This window comes from Strigops habroptila, chromosome 4 (assembly GCF_004027225.2).
Source record: "Strigops habroptila isolate Jane chromosome 4, bStrHab1.2.pri, whole genome shotgun sequence".
NCBI classification, from domain to species: domain Eukaryota; kingdom Metazoa; phylum Chordata; class Aves; order Psittaciformes; family Psittacidae; genus Strigops; species Strigops habroptila.
The window spans coordinates 33,302,688-33,320,307 of NC_046358.1; the positions used below are offsets into that span (position 1 = coordinate 33,302,688).

Sequence of the window (17,620 nt, forward strand, 5' to 3'; positions counted from 1 at the left end):
GACTTCTGAAGATCCCTTCCAACCCAAACTATTCTATGATCAATGAAAATACTGAATGGTATGAAAACAGTATAAATAGGCCCAAAATACTGAATACTAATGTGAAATTCTGTGTGATGGTCATAATAAAATTCAGTTTTGTGAGTGAAGCCTCAGTAACTGGTTTCTGAATATGCTCTTGCAGAAGGTATATGGAGAACATTTTTCCTGACTTGCTTGTGAGACTGTCCTGGGAAATATCAGATTCGAGATGGGCAGTACTTGCTATTATTAAAATGTGTGGTTTCAATTTAGTTCAATATTGAAAGGCCAGCTAATGTTGGCTCTAATATAGTTGCTACATTTTCAAATGTCTTTGCACTTTGTTCTAGAAACATGTACCGTCCGTGATGAATGCTGTTCTTTCCTTGCAAATTATCTGTTTCTTCTCATCTGTTTATATTCATCTCTTCACATCTTACTATTTTCTTTAGTCCATATTTGTGTAGAGTGTAATACTTGAGAATCCTGGTCAACGATTCCTTCTCAAACTTACTTAAAATATAAATAATAACAAGAACAAGCAGATGAGGAACAAATACAGAAGGTATAAACAGGATAGAGTAACCATGTATTTTATATCTGTTGAAATTCTTGACCATTGCAGAGGGGGAGATTCTGTGGGCTTACAGGGTTTTCCCTGGTAGTCAAGGAGATCTTTTATGCTGTTCGTATTTTAGATAGAAATGCTATTTAACATTGCTGTATGTTGTTTGATAAGGTTTCATACTGTATATCTTTAGAGTTGGAATTTTCATATTTTACTGTGATGATTCCAGGAGTTAACATCTGACCTGGAAAACAGGGAGAAGCAGCAGGAAAAAATGCTGGACCAGCTAAAGGAGATACAGAGTTGCTACAAGGCTTGTGAGGATGGCCGTAGACAGACTGAACTCCAGTCTGCCGAGTTAGCTCAGCAGGTAGAAGAGAGTACCAAGGAAGCAGAACGGTACTTCACTGAATTCAAGCAATCAGAGGCACTGAGGCTGGAGGCTGAGAAAAAAAGAGAAGATCTGAAAGTGAGAGCACAGGAAACTATCCGCCAATGGAAGTTGAAATATAAGAAACTGGATCATGAGGTGGAAAAACAAAATGAAACTATCAACCAACTGATGGACAAGAACAGTCAGGTAAGACTGTTCTTAAGGTACCCTTTCCCTTTTTTTTTTTTTTTTTTTTAGAAATAAAAATAAGGAGTTACACAAACTATGACTTACTTAAATCACTTCCCACCTTAAATTCTGGACCAAATTTTCTGATGAGCTTCAAAACAGCTAATAGGTGGCAGTATTTTTTCGATATTAAGGAGTTCCACATTTGCTTCTTTATCCAGTATGTATTCTAGTCTCTCCACTTAATCAAAGCTTTCTTCTTGCAAAGAAAAAAGTTTTTTTATGAATGTTGCTTTTACTTTATCTTTTCAGTTAACACTTGATGTAACTTAGCTTATTTTTAGTTAATTTTTAAGGAAATAATGTGATGTTATTTTTTTGGAAAAAAAAAATTCACATTAAGTAATAACCAATGTTCAAGTTATGCATTGTCTCATGTAGTGAACAGTGGTCACATCTTGGAAAGCAGGTGTTTACTTTCACCTTGTGTGTCAGATTGCTAGCAGACTGTAATGCTATGTACTACTAGTGTATTTTTGATTTTCTATATTTTAAGCCACAATGGGATTAATACTGAGTTGAAATTAATGAACTCTACCAGATCTAAGCTGTGATTCCTGGGTTTGCTATTTCTCTCCTGAACTGCCTATCATATTCCTTATTCTTTATTATTATTATTGTTTGCTCTATCCATGCTCCAACAATTAATTCAATAGTAATCATGTATTGGTTAGCCTTAGCAGTTGTCTGAGGAAGTAAGGTTTGCAAACATTTCAGAAGTTAGTCGTCTCTTACCTAGGCAAATGGAGGTGTTGAGGAAAGGAAGAAAACCTGAATCATTTAGAAATCATGTGTGTGTCTCATAATATACAAATGAGAAGCAAAAAGTAGAGGAGGGAGAGTTGTGAATAATAAGCAGGAATAATAAGCAGAATAATAATTCAAAAGGTTCTGAAATCACTGTTCATGTAAATCCATGGACAGGTCTTTATAATAGTAATTGATAGAGCTGTCCACATTGAAATTTTCTTTGTCACATAAGACTCTTTGACATGGATTTTACCTCTTTTTATGTGACAAAGGCATAAAAATGCCAAATGCAGTCACTTTGGTTGAAGCTCCATTTAAGAAATGCTGTCAGTATTCGTTCTTATTTTTAAAATCATCAAGCATCCTGCCAACAAGTTTGAGGTAAACGTCACTCCTGAAGAACATCTCTCTATTGGCGGATATATAATATCAAATAAAATGTGTGTCGTTGTGGAAGAGAAAAAAATATAAACAGTATTTCATTTTCTCAATACAAAGTTGTAGACAGTTTCCATATGAGGATATAATCAATCCAGGTGCAGCATTTGTGATAAGCTTCAGGGAACTAGATGAACATAATTTAACCATCTTTGAAATATACAGACAATTCACATCTGAGACAAAAATATATAAAAATAAATAATAGAAAGGAGAAATGGCAGTCTGTTGTGTTTGTTTTGTGTTATAGGAGTTCAAAGGGTTAATGGTAAATTTTCAAAATTGGATTACAATCATAGCTTGCAATTTTGAAATATCCTAAATAGTTGCAGACAATGGGTGGCCTATAGAAACACTGTTTAGATTTCATTCTTTTCATAACTTTTGGAGTTACTGGTGTAATTTGGCTAAAGTCTTGCTTATGTGGTTATCCTTGATATTGGTTGACAGTGGAATCTCTACCATCTTGTGTCTTTTGGAATGTACTTTTTTCCAAGCATGTAATGTAGAAAACATGCTTACAGTCAAAGCAAGTTACTTCTGTTGGTTTTTGTTGTTTTGTGAGATTTTTTTGGGGTTTTTTGTTTTGTGGGTTGTTTTTGTTTTTTTAAACAAATCATGCAACCACAATTGCAAGACAGTTTTAGGGAGGTTGAAATACTGATTTTATTTTATTTTATTTTATTTTATTTTATTTTATTTTATTTTATTTTTCTTCAGAAAAAAAGGCACAATGGTCATTACCCCATATCCTTAATTTATTATTTCTGTATTTTGTTTTCCATTGGTTATTCTTGATGTAATTATAAATGGCTTTAATATTTTTTTTTAACCTGCAAAATGTTGATTTCCTTTTTATCTGGATTATTTCAAGTAATGTTGCTATAAGAAATGTGTACTGTTTGTGGAATTAGTGGAAATAGTAAAATTCAGTATAAAATTTATTTAAGCTTTCGACATTAAGCATTCGACACTGTCCCACATGACATCCTTGTCTCTAAATTGGAGAGACATCAATTTGATAGATGGACCACTCGGTGGATAAAAAACTGGCTCGATGGCCGCACGCAAAGAGTTGTGGTAAATGGCTCAATGTCCAGTTGGAAACCTGTAACGAGTGGTGTCCCTCAGGGATCGGTGTTGGGACCGGTCCTGTTCAACATCTTTGTCGGTGACATGGACAGTAGGATTGAGTGCGCCCTCAGCAAGTTTGCCGATGACACCAAGCTGTGTGGTTCAGTTGATACGCTGGAGGGAAGGGATGCCATCCAGAGGGACCTTGACACGCTTGTGAGGTGGGCCGATGCCAACCTTATGAAGTTTAACCAAGCCAAGTGTAAGGTCCTACACCTGGGTCAGGGCAACCCCAGGCACTGCTACAGGCTGGGCAGAGAAGAGATTCAGAGCAGCCCTGCAGAAAAGGACTTGGGGGTGTTGGTTGACGAGAAGCTTAACATGAGCTGGCAGTGTGCGCTTGCAGCCCAGAAAGCCGACCGCATCCTGGGCTGCATCAAAAGAAGCGTGACCAGCAGGTCGAAGGAGGTGATCCTGCCCCTCTACTCTGCTCTTGTGAGACCCCACTTGGAGTACTGCGTACAGTTCTGGTGTCCTCAACATAAAAAGGACATGGAGCTGTTGGAGCGAGTCCAGAGGAGGGCCACGAGGATGATAAAGAGGGCTGGAGCACCTCCCATATGAAGACAGGCTGAGAAAGTTGGGGCTGTTCAGCCTGGAGAAGAGAAGGCTGCGTGGTGACCTCATAGCAGCCTTCCAGTATCTGAAGGGGGTCTACACGGATGCTGGGGAGGGACTCTTCCTTAGGGACTGTAGTGGTAGGACAAGGGGTAATGGGTTCAAACTTAAAGAGGGGAAGTTTAGATTAGATATAAGGAAGAAGTTCTTTACAGTGAGGGTGGTGAAGCACTGGAATGGGTTGCCCAGGGAGGTTGTGGATGCTCCATCCCTGGCGGTGTTCAAGGCCAGGTTGGATAGAGCCTTGAGCCATGTGGTTTAGGGCAAGGTGTCCCTGCCCATGGCAGGGGGGTTGGAACTAGATGATCTTAAGGTCCTTTCCAACCCTTACGATTCTATGATTCTATGATTCTAAGCTGGTTCAAAGAGTCCAGTGGTTTGTGATATATCAGGAAATCCAGTGTTGTGCCTTTTATGATTTTTTCCTGTAGTAGAAGTTGTGTGTGACTTATGATAGTGGCACCGTAAATTCCTTCTTATTTTAAACAATGTTAAAAAAATTGAAATATAGCTTGAGATAAGTAAGAATCCAGAATGGTGTGTGTAACATGAGTTTGATGAAATACAGTATTTAGTAATACGCATGTATTTGCAGTGCAATTTTCTCCCTATAATTTAGCACATTTTCAAGGATTTTTTAAGCTTGAAATACATCAATGCTGGAGAAGAAAACTCCAGCCCCTAGGCTCCTTAGGAAAACAGTGGAATTTTTTATTAAATGTGACTGATTTTTTAAGTCTTCATTTCTTGGCTTTGATGCATGAGCAAACTAGGCTTTTAACTGCTGTGCATTCATCTACTGTGTGCAGATTAAAAAAAAAGTTAATATACTTCATAAGTAATATTTTAGAAAAATAAACAAAACAAGTCAGCCTATAAAATAGATCTATAGGTAAGGTCTGTGTGACCATTAGTCATCTCTGTATTCTGCTGCATTACTGTATTGCCTATTTCCTCCATCTTGCTATTTGGAAGGACCAGTAAAGAAACACATCTGAGTTTGCAAAGAGGGTGAGAAAAGCAGGGAATTAGTCAAAACTATCCCTGCTTGGGAGGGTAGATTGTGTAAGGACAAGTATATGTTTGAGGTCACAAATATTCTGTGTCTAAAGAAACACTGAATACGTTTGAACTGAGTTCAAAACAAGTAAAACTTCTGTATTTTCACAGAACAAAGTGTGCTAATTGTTCCTTAGACATTAGCATGTCTAAGGACATCCTTCCAATAATTTTCTTTCATTAGCTTAGGTTGCACTGGGTTTCTTTTTCTTGTTCTCTAGGCCCTCAAAGAAAAGGATGACCTCAGAAGTCAACTTCTTTCTGCTATACACCAAATAGAAAACCTTCGGAAAGAGCTGAATGATGTGCTTACGAAGAGAGCCCACCAGGAAGAACTCCTCCACTGCAAAGAGGTAGAACTGAATGAAATGAAGTCTCACCAGGTATCTCTTGAAGAAGAGATCAAAGAAGTTCAAGGTACTGTAAATAAATTGGAGAATGAGTTGAAAAAGCAAGTCTTACTACAAAATCAAATACAAGCTGAAAAGGAACACTTGGAGACAGAACTGGCAACTAGTAACTTGATCCGTAAAAAAGACCAAGAAAGACTCTTAGAAGTGCAAGCAGATGTAACAAACCTAAGCTCTGTACGTGTGGAACTAACAAATAGAATAGCAGAAGAAGAGAAAGTCAGAAAGGAATTACATAAGAGCCTCTCAGATCTCCAGAAACAGCAGGAAGCCAAGCATGAAGAGGTGACTTCAGCTAACAGGCAGCTGAAGATGGAAAGAGAAGTTCACCAACAGGAGTTGGCAGATCTTCAATCAGAATTACAAAATGCTAAAATCAAACATGAACGAAACATTCAAGAGCTCACGAAACTCCTTAAACAAGAAAAGGGTGACGCAGAGGCTCAGATTAGAATGCTAAAGGTACATTATTCTGAAAAGTTCCAGTGTCAGGCTTCCCCTCTCCCCCCTGTTGAGTGGTGAAGATAATAAAACATGGCCTTTAAAACATTTAACACACGTTCTATTGCAGGTCATTATAAAGGTTTAAAGTTCAGGGTAAAAAATGTAGCAGTAACAGTTTTAGGTCAAAAGCTTTTCTTACTTCAAAAGTAGTGAAATAGGTATATTTTTGATCAGAACAGGAGGAGATATATGAGGCTGTAGTGTTTTAATATGATTTGATCCTTTCTTCAGTTGTTACTTTTACAATTATTGTCATGGCTCTGTTAAAGACCTTGCGTATTTCAGGAATGATGCATTTTTGTGAATGTTTAAAATGACTATTTCTGCATCATGCAATTTGTCTGGAAACACTTTCAAAATGCCAAGTGATAATGTATAACACTTGTTAAGGTTAATTTTGAAAGTTCTCTCTGTTTCAAGGAGTTTTTAGAATTTCTAATTTCTGTACGATTTCTCAGAAAAGTGACTATGTTCAAATAGTAAATGATGAAATATAGCATTTTATTCAGGAAGACACAAGTTAATGTCTTTAGTGACTGCTCCTTGTTCAAGGCTATTGCACTGAAAAGAAATAGAGTGTTTTAGTGGCTTTAAGTGGTAGAATACAATTGAAAAGTTAAGCTGAAGTGGTCTAAAATGCAGAATTAACTATCAACAGTTGAATAAGCTATACATTGCACTTCTATTGAAGCAATCTTTATTACATGGTTAAATATATATGCAAGATTATTATTAAGACATACAAAATACTGATTTGTATGTTTATGTTAATGGAGGCAGCAGTTTTCCAGATAGGTTGTAAATTACTGACGTATTTTGAGTGTACTTTTGAAGCACTATAAATACAATTTCCACCTTGCTCCCATCAAATTAAAAATTTGCTCATGTCAAAATTCTACCAATTTAACCATAAAAAGCTATCAGGTCCTTAATCAAAGCTTAAGTGATTTATGATTTACTTCATTGTAAGTAATTTAAACATGTTTATTTCCCTTCTCACAAATATGTGGCTAGGTAAAAATGCATATTTTCCTCTTTTTTGTAGTTATGGATTGATTTTACTTAGAAAAGTGTGGTTAATTATTTAATATATCATTTATGATAGTAACTGACAATAATTCTTAAGACCTTGCTAACACAGAAAGTGTCTAATGAAGATAGCAATAAAAATCTGGAAGGTTATTAATGGAAGGATCATTAAAATCAAAATATTTTGACAGCAGTGCTTAACACTGGGAACTTGATTTGTAACGTGTCTTGTGTTATTTAAGTGATCTCTCAAAATATGTATTTTTTCTTTGACAATGACATAGAAATTAAGACTGTACATTTAATATCAAAGGCAGAGATGGAAAGTGTATTCTATATGGTAGTAATCAAATAATGAGTTGATCATACTGTATGTTCCTTTTCTACTGAAAGGTCAATCTTGTGGTAAGATCCTTGATATTGGTACTGATTGTTGTATCTGAACAGAATATTTAAAAAATTAACTACTTAATTTCATTTCAAGTGCCATGAATTCCCAGAATCCTTAATCTGCACACCGTTTCATTACAGCATTGTGTCTCTGAAACACAGAACAGAAGGCTTGAGGGAGATGATGTTTGTAAGATAATAGGGTGGGCTGCTTTTTTTAGAAGTACATAGAATGATAATGACAACGCTCACTTGCTTCAGAGACTGTATGTGCAGTAAAATAGATAATCATATCCATCTGTAGGAAGACCTGATGAGAACATGTCACCATGCAGGTGATTTGTCTGAAGTCAGACTTCAGACTTTTTGTCTGAAGTCATCATTACATTGCAATTGAGTTTTCACTTTTATGGATATAGTTTTCTTCCAAATTACAATAAAACTTAGCATGCATTGTATTTAATTTAAATATTTAAATATAAATTATTAAATCTAAATATTAAATATTAAATATTAAATAATGTAAGTATTTAAATATTGTGGGTTTAGGGTGGAGTTTAGGAAAATCCAACAGAAGAGTTGTAGTGGGGTTTTTTTGTGAGGTTTTTTTTGGTGTTTTTTGTTTTGTTTTGTTTTTTTTTTTTTTTTCCTGATTCTATTTTTTTTTCCAGGTTGTTTTCTGTGCCCAGTAACCAATTGTCTCTTACTATTACAGTAGTAATCTTGACCTTATTTATGTCTCAGCCTTGTCCAACCTTTGTAACTGCTTTTGGGAAAGAATATACATAACCTTGTCCAGAGGTTATTGCGGTCTTAAAAATAAAGGTCAGTTGGGAGACACTTGGGGAGTAAAGGGAAATTTAACACATTTATTAAGACCCAAAGCCTTAAACTTAACTAGAGGAGGAAGTTTGAGTTACTTTCAGGAAATCAAGGGTGCAGAGCCCTGTGTTTACAGGACTAACTGCTGCCTAGGTTGTAAAAAGAAGTGACTTGATCCTTATTGTTCTTCTCTTTCTTGCCTCCTCTGCATGATACTTTCTGCTTCTTGTCTGGCTTTCTGTAATGTTGCACTGGGTTGAATAATTATCAGGTAGTTAGGGATTTTTTGGGGTAATAGGGGAGGTACCATAAGAATATTGTGTGTTGCAGTAGAACTGGAAAAGAACATAGAATTTTGTATAATATGTCAGTCTTGAGAAGGCTCTTACTGTCTCAGTACTGACATTTTAGTGCTTAAGCTTTTAATTCCATTTCTGCTAGAACATTCTAATGGATTCTCAACCAATGTCTTTATGATGTCTTTTTTTATTACTTGAAATGTTAGATAAACTAGGCATGGGAAATGAAGTGGTTTGCTTAGTGGTCCCCAATCAGCTATGTGTTTAGAAGCTCTGAATTTGTCCCCTAATTTTACTACATAAGATCATTTGCTTTAAAAACATCCTTGTTCTCTTAGACTAGTGAAATACAATACGTCCTTGTGCCTGACAGCACTTTCAAATATTAATCTGTAATGTAAGATTATGTAGAGGTATAGATCTCTACATATAAAATTGTGTATGTATGTGTATTTCTTTTCGAATTTTCTTCTATACATATACCAGGTGGGTATAGTTCTTTTTTTCCTGAAGATTATCAGGTGTGGAATATGTGTTCAATAAAGACCAATTAAATTATGATTACATCTGCTTGTCCATACTGGAAATTAATAAAAATTACCTTTCTCCATTGTGTCTCAAAGGTAATATAAGTGAGGAATTTGGTTTTTGGATTGTCTCCATCTGCATAGCCATTTTAATACAATTAGCTTTAGTAGGAACTCAGAAGTTGATTATATAAGTGTATTCACAGAAAATGTTTTAGGCATTGCAGACTTGTTTTTGTGTTCATAAGTCTTTGTGGACTTAGGACACTAAAGTTCTTTTTCAGAATTGTCCTTCAGAGAAGTTTTTGTACTCTGTTGGCTGTAGTGTCTAAATTAACTCGTATAACTTCTTTCGTTACCCTTCTTCCCCGTAAAAGTTATATTTATAGTGTAAGTGGGAGAATAGAATTCCTGCTTTTCCTCAGGAAGGATTTTACGCTGCAGGCTAATTTTTGTGTGTACCTGTATCCCACAATTCATCTAATATGAAGCTGCTTTTGAGTAATATGTGTGTAATTCCCTTCTTTGTGGTTTTTTTTTGTTTGTTTGTTTGGTTTTTTTTCATTTTCTAGAAATTCTAGAGAATTCCTCATATCTGTCGGTTTTAGTGAGTTATCTTTTCCACTGGAAATCAATCCACCTAGTTAGAACTTTCAAGGCCCTTAAATGTTGTTATTAATTTTTCTCTGCAATGTTTCAATGAATAGCACGAAACCCAGAGAGTTCTAGAAATTAAAATACCAAATCTTTGCAATTATTTCCTTGCAAATGTAAATTTAGTATTAGGTTCTGAAATGAAATGGTAGCCTTAGACTTTATGATTCCAAATTATTTCAGTAATGGAAAAATTGCGTAAACACTGGGCTTCTTATGGTGAGTTAAGCCGATGAGTGTAACAGAGTTGAAGTGCAGAATCTGAGACTTCCATTTACTGCTTTTAAAACACTGTATGGTTCTACAACTCTGTGATACATGTTTTCCATGTTCAGGTAAGTGATTGCACTTAATATAACTTAAATGTAAAAAATTAAATAGAAATATCCTTCCATAATATTGTTCCATGGATTTGAAACTCTGTGGTCTGAGAGTGTTTTAAAATAACCCATATGATGACCTTGTAATCTATTTTCCCATTACTATCAGATGGAGCTTTTAGAAGAGAAGAACATAGTGAAAACTCAGTGTCAACAACTAGAGAAGATAAAATTTGAGTGTGATAAATTGACAGAAGAATTAACCCAAAATGAAGAAGAAAATATAAAACTCAGGCGGAAATGTGAATTTATAAAACAAGAACTGGAGAAAAAGGTAAACTTACTTAGTTTTAACCATGATTCATCTCTGTGCTGATAAATATCTAAAATAAATGATGAATTATAGAAATGGCCAGTAAACTTAAAATACAAAAAATACATGTGCATAGTAAAGAATATCCAATCATACTGTAGTGCAGAGTTTCTCTATAAGTCAAAGAAGGCAAAAGTGCTTTGACTGAGTCATGAGTTATATCCCTTCAAAGATTTGCTAATACTGTTTAGGCGTAGAAATGAAAGTCCTCTTACAGCAGGTATCAGAAATACCTGCTGTATTTCTACTATAGGTAACTGTATCATTGCCATCTATTGCACTTCTACCAGTTTGATGCTGGTGCTGGTAGGAGAGCATTGGATCAGGCTGCCCAGGACAATGGTTGAATCACCATCCCTGGAGGTATTTAAAGGATGTGTGGGTGTGGTGCTTGGGGACATGGTTTAGTGGTTGACTTGGCAGTGCTAGGTTAATGGTTGGACTTGATGATCGTAAAGGTCTTTTTTAACCTAAATGATTCTATGATTCCATATGTTTTCCATTCCCAGAATTTGTATGTTAGAAATTACCTAGCTCCACAGTGGTGACTAATGAGAGCAGTGTATGAAGATTTCCAATAAATAAAATTTAAACAATTGCACCTTGTCATTGCAGAGGTCTATAATTAATAATTTTTCAAAATTATTATTCTTACTTTTCTCACCATTCTCAACACACTTGCACATACTGAAATGTACCTGCTAAAGTGTTTAGCCTTCGCTGCATTACATCCTCCTGATCTCAGCAGCAGACAGGGGTGAAGCAATTTCATTTCTTGCAAGACAGTTTTGTTATATTAATTATGATGCATAATTCAATAAATAGTTTAACAACACTGCTCCTGGGTTCAGTTTTACTCAGATGGTGGGTTCAGTTTTACTCAGATGGTTCTTCAATCATAGATATGAAGGAGGAGAATATGGATTTTTAAAAGATATGTTTAATGATCTTTCTGATATTGAATGATAACATAAAATGCTTTCCGCAGTGCCAGTCACTGTCTTTGAGATATTATATGAATACTTCTCCTTTGAGAACACACTGACTGCCTATGCAGGTTTCCTTCAGGGATCTCTCTTTGGTGACAGAGATTAGATGCCTGTAACTGGTTTAGGGCAAAAGATAATAAAGGGAGTATTTGTTTTAGGCTCTCTTTCCAAGTGTGAAAAATAGATTTATAATAGAATGCCTGGTTTTGGCTCTGAAAATAGGCTCTATGATTGTTGGGTTTGCATGTGGTATCAGTTTCTTCATAACTGGTTTGCGGGAGAATAAGGGAGGATCAAGAGAGGAACTTATGACTAATATTAGAAGGTATTGTTTTCCATGGTAAGGAACTGAACTTGGTGCATGAGTGAGTTTAGTGTGATTATCACATTTTGCTAATGATGTGTTATAATATAAATGGAATAATTTATCTTTGTTTTGTTTTCCTCTTTCACTCCAGGATAAACAGATCAGCAATGAAGAAGATCATTTGAGGAGGATGGATGAGGCTAGACTGCAGTTTAAGGATCAGCTGCGTCACTTAGAAATGGAACAGGAATCTATTCTCACCATGATAGGAAGTGAAATTGATGTTGCTTGTGAAATTTTTTCTCAGGACTCCATGGAGAAATTAAAAGTAATTCTAAGTATTCTGCAGGTTTTGTTATTTTCTTAACGAATGTTTGTAGCCGAGTTTGTATGCATTGTTGTCACCTATCACTTAGCTGGTAAATGCAGAATGCAGAAAGACCTATCACATTTTCTAATTGTATGAAGTATTAATGAAGCATTTCAGCACAAATTTATTTTCTTCTTATCCATGTAGTGAAGATCACAATTTTCTTTTTATGCGCATCAAATATTCAAAATAAGTGATTTGTCTTTTTCATGAAAGCACTAAGAACATCATCATGAAGCATAATTAAAGATTTGAGGGATTGTCGTTTTTAACTTTTTGATAAGACATTTATGTGGCACATAGCATTTCTGTAGATATACTGATAACAGTTGATGGCTAAGGACAGTTGGTTCTGCTACTTCTGGTTTATATGCAGCCACTGTTGTTCTGCAGAATGGAGGAAAAAAACCAGTTGAATGACTTCGAAGTTGGCCTTAAGAAATAGTAATTTTTAAGTAGAGTCTGATTATATTACTTGGAAATATTATATTATCAAAAAAGGACATACAGTTTCAAACTGAGAATATACATCTTGATTCAGAGGTATGTTCTGGGGATGTTTGAAATGCATCATTGCATCAGTGATTCTTAGAAGAAATCTATACAGATTCAGAATACAACTTACTATCGTTGCAATTTAGTTAAGTTGCACATTAAAGAAAATTTGTATCAGTGATTTTGCATAATTTGCTTTTCAATGTGAGTAATTTATGGTTAAATAGTTATATTAATCCATTTACAGATATAATTTCCAAGGTGGATTTTTAGCAAAGAATATTTTTTGATGAATTTCCAGTAGTGGGAAAGACTTATTCTCTTTTCTATGTCCAATTCCCCTTTTTATGCCTGTTTCTTTCTCCCCTGTAATTACATAGGCAGTATCACTTACACCAACAGTGCTGAATGATCCTCATCGCTGGTTAGCAGAAACAAAGGTAATAGTCAAATCTCCTGAAATTTCACTGAATAAGCTAATATTCAACATTTATAATCACTCAGTTGAAAGTGTAATTGAAAAGGCACTTAAAGGGGAAAGGGAAAAGTACAAAAGCATTCCTTTGGCAATAATTCTGATATTCCTAGACTTTTATTTCAACTGTTGGAATAATTTTCTAAATTTTGCTATCAACAAACAGTAGGTGTCTCTAGCAAAATAAATAGCAATGCTGCTTTTACAAAAAAAAGTGTTGAAGTAACTGCAGTGATAGCTTTTAGATCTGGTTCATCTATTTTCAGGCAAGAAAAACATGAGAACGTACTCAGCAAGCTAAGTTTCTCTTACAGGGCTATGACAAGGCAAGAAATGATTCTAAATAGGGCTGTTCTTTATTAAATCTAAAAGAGATTAGATTGGATTCGTAGAAAATGACCGATTTTCTTTCCTCCTTTGTTTGAAGCTTTTGAATTGTATAATGTGGGTGCACACATGCTTGAAAACTTCGTCAGTGATGACTGATAACTTACAACCCTTGCCATTCACTTTTCAGCTTTTTTCCTATTCCCCCAACTCACACACGTAAATACATTTCTTATCCAGTTATCTTTATGAAAGGAATAAGTTTCTCATGATCAGAATGCATCATGAGAAACTGTAGAAGACATGCTTCTTATAAAAAGGTCAAAGCCACAGAAGGATTGCCTAAGCAAAAATTGTTACTGTTTACATGTAAGATAACTTAAGGTTATTGATGATGTCTGGTCTGTGTAAGACTTGTAGACCAAGAAAGACTGCCGCAATAGATAGCAGAGATAAGAGGATCAAAAGAGAAATGTTATGCAGTTTTTTCTTCATTTAATTGACACTGTCGTATTATTAAAAACACCTTTCGAAGAGCGCCTAATCATTTGCATACATTTCTCACTGAAGTTGGTTTCTTTAGCTACTAGAGTGAAGTTTAGAATGAATGAATGTTTAGTGAAATCCCTACTGCTTTTTTTTTTTCTTTTTTCTTTAATTGGCAGCATGAAACTATTCTCTTTTTCACTTCTAGATTTACCATATTGACCATGACATATCTTATCTGAGCTCTCTTTTCTTTTTCCTCTGCATGAACCTTAGAAATTAACTTCTACTGACCAGAAAGGATTATCGTAACTTTTTTTAAAATCAATAAATCTTTAAATTCTGTCAACATACAGAAAGATATTCTGAAAGGAAGGAATATCTCTTGATGTTTAGGTATACACTAATTCAATGCGATTTTCCATACATATGCTAGCAAATTCATGCTCCTGATAAAAACAAACAAACAACAACAGCAAAAAAACCCCAAACCAACCAACCAACCAAAAAAAACCAAAACCAAAACCAAACAAAAAAACCCCGTGGATAAAAAAAATCCCACCAAACCCAACAAAACCCAAAACCAACCAGCCAAATGAAAAAAAACCAACCCCACAAAATCCCCGAAATCTATATATTGCTTCTTCACATACAATTATCAGCCAAAATATATCTCTTTTGAGACTCTTTGAAGGTCAGCATATGTCTTCTTAATGTATCTGAATGGCCCTTTTATTGTTACTATTTAGTAATAGGTACAAATGAGTAATCTGTGACTCCAAAGGTAGTTTGATCAGTTAACATTTGCCTTATTTTAATTAGAATTCTTTACTTTTTATTACCCCCTTTTTGTTTTTTTTTTTTAATGTAGACTAAGCTTCAGTGGCTGTGCGAGGAGGTAAAGGAGAGAGAAAGTAAGGAAAAAAAGCTGCGATGCTACCTACGGCAAAGCCGAGAACAGCTCAAGCACTTTACACAGGTGAAGGAGGCTGAACATCAGTCTCTTTTTAAACAGATAAAAAAGCAAGAAAAACTTCTGGAAGAAGTTCACAGAGAAAAAAGAGGTATGTTGCTGGTTCCATTTTTGGTAAGAAAAGGGAGAAAGAATTTTAAAATTCTACTAATTATAATACCTGTGTGGCACATTCAGATGTATTGATCAACTAGTTATTACACACTCTAATTTGGTAATGTGCTAGTGATAACCAAGAAAACCAAGTTAGGTGTTTTGTTTTCCCTTGCTGACGGAAAGTGCAAATGTAATAAACTACGTTTCAACCCAGTACAATTGCTGAATAACACATGAGTTTGCAAAGTGGGCAGTAGATATAGAAGTTATTTTTCAACTGTGCCATCTGAGACATCCCATAACCCGTGCAAAGAGGAGTTTTTCAAGAGGTTGAGGCAGCATTGCTAACACTGCTTTTATCTGCCAAAAGGAAAGAGCCTACTGTCAAGTCCTGCGCAGTTACTCCCTTTTGCTTAAATTGTATGTACAAAGAACTGTGGTAAATTTTCTTCTTATTCCTTCTTCTGTATTGCGAAATGATGTAACACAAGCTTTGGTTCTAATTAAAATGAATGACATTATATATGGAATACCACATAAACATAGTTTTCTCCCTCTCCATGCTTATCATGAAGGGGACATACTAATTGGATTTTATTGAGCGTTGTTAATGTGTTCTGGTAGGGATGGACCTCACTGTTCCCAGCCAAAAGCCATTTTTCAGTCTCAGATCAGGAACCTGTAGTTTAATATTTTATATCCTATGAGGACAGGATGAGAGAGTTGGGGTTGTTCAGCCTGCAGAAGAGAAGGCTCAGGGGAGGTGTTGTTGCAGCCTTTTAATACTTAAAGGAGGCTTATAAGAAAAGTGAGGTCAGCCTTTTAGTAGGGCCTGTAGTGATAGGATAAGGGGTCATGACTTTAAACTAAAAGAGGATAGATACAGACTGGATATAAGGAAGACTGTTTGTACAATGAGAGTGGTGAAATGCTGGAACAGGTTGCCCAGAGAGGTGGTAGATGCCCCATCCCTGGGAACATCAAAGATCAGATTGAACGAGGCTTTGAGCAACCTTGTCTAGTTGAAGATGTCCCTGCTCATTGCAGGAAGGTTGGACTAGATGACCTTTAGAGGTCCCTTTCAACCCAAACCATTCTATGATTCTATGATATTCCCATAATATTAGTAATTCATGATAACTTTCTGTCCCTAGGTATCATTGGCTAAAAGCGTAATGGTAGAATAAAAAGCGTAATATAGATATAAGGAAGAAGTTCTTTACAGTGAGGGTGGTGAAGCACTGGAATGGGTTGCCCAGGGAGGTTGTGGATGCTCCATCCCTGGCGGTGTTCAAGGCCAGGTTGGACAGAGCCTTGAGCCACGTGGTTTAGGGCAAGGTGTCCCTGCCCATGGCAGGGGGGTTGGAACTAGATGATCTTAAGGTCCTTTCCAACCCTTATGATTCTATGATTCTATGATTCTATGATTCTATAATATAGCCAGTGATGAGAATTCTTTAGCCAAAGGAACTGAAGCCAGAAGTTTTTACGTAAAAAGGGAAGAAATTTCATATGAGTCTAATTCTTGGCATTCAGGCTTAACATTATCTCAAGACCTGCAATGAATATTCTGAGAATATTACTTGTCCAGTGCATGTATGCATGTGTATGCTTCCTCACACTCTCCCTCTAAGGTACTTTCCCAGCAGAAGAGCAAGTTTCTGAATGCATGAAGAAAATGTGGATAGCTGGGAATCTTACAGGTAGAGCTAGAAGAATGTACTCAAAGGAAAAAGAGATAAAGCTAATGCATGAAAATGATCACTGAGAAAATAGGCTAATTGGCACAAGGTCCATGGATCAGAATTTCCATATTGAAATAAATTCTTTGGTTCCACATCTTCTGTATAAATTTTTTTCAACTATCTAATGAAGCCTGGAGAAATGGAAGGCTACATGGTGAGGAGATGGTATTTAGACACCTATAAATGGCTGATGCTAACCTGACTTATGAGCAGAATAAAGTACTTCTACAAAACCTTTACATGTGTGTGAACCTTGAGAACTATTAACATGCCTTATGAGTTGATACAGTCTATAAATAGGGCTGACTTATCATCTGGTTTGCATTTTTTTGTGTGATATGTTAGACTCCTACGTGCATACCTCACTGTGTCATGGTACGATCTTTCACTGTATTCTATTACCTTAGTTTCTGAAGGAAGATGTCACCGCTCAGGTTTTCTTTTCTTGCGTTCCTTTATAAACTGTTCTGGCCTTTATTCAGGACTCAATACTGATAATGATAGGGTTTTGTTTTTTTTTTTTTTTTTGTCAGACTGAGTACTCTTTAGTCTCTTTAGTCATTTTATTAGTAGTCATTTTGTATGTAGTCTGAGACCAGATGAAAGTAAACTTTTACAGAAGTTTAATTACAGCTTCTGTTAGCTGACTTACTTATTTTGTGAAATATTGTAACAAAATAATAGTGAAACAACTGTCCTGGTTTTGGCTGGGATAGGGTTAGTTTTCTTGCTTGTACCTGGTACAGTGCTATGTTTTTAGTTTTTTTTAGATTTAGACTGAGAATAACATTGATAAAACACTGGTGTTGTAGTTGTTGC

The 17,620-nt window shown here is 35.6% G+C and overlaps 1 protein-coding gene across 5 annotated transcripts in view; it reads left to right on the top strand.

Annotated features, from left to right (window-relative positions):
- CEP128 (centrosomal protein 128) overlaps nt 1-17,620 on the top strand; it is a 117,581-nt gene that overhangs the window by 40,050 nt on the left and 59,911 nt on the right. For 4 of the 5 annotated variants that reach the window (XM_032919869.1, XM_032919870.1, XM_032919871.1 and 1 more), the window contains 7 exons: nt 819-1,169; nt 5,432-6,082; nt 10,335-10,499; nt 11,986-12,162; nt 13,080-13,139; nt 14,859-15,051; nt 16,691-17,040. In XM_032919869.1, the coding sequence (XP_032775760.1) occupies nt 819-1,169; nt 5,432-6,082; nt 10,335-10,499; nt 11,986-12,162; nt 13,080-13,139; nt 14,859-15,051; nt 16,691-16,824 (1,731 nt within the window). In that variant the 3' untranslated portion in view covers nt 16,825-17,040. Of the gene's footprint in view, nt 1-818; nt 1,170-5,431; nt 6,083-10,334; nt 10,500-11,985; nt 12,163-13,079; nt 13,140-14,858; nt 15,052-16,690; nt 17,041-17,620 lie in introns of those variants that run through there. The other variant, XM_030482350.1, reaches the window with a different exon arrangement.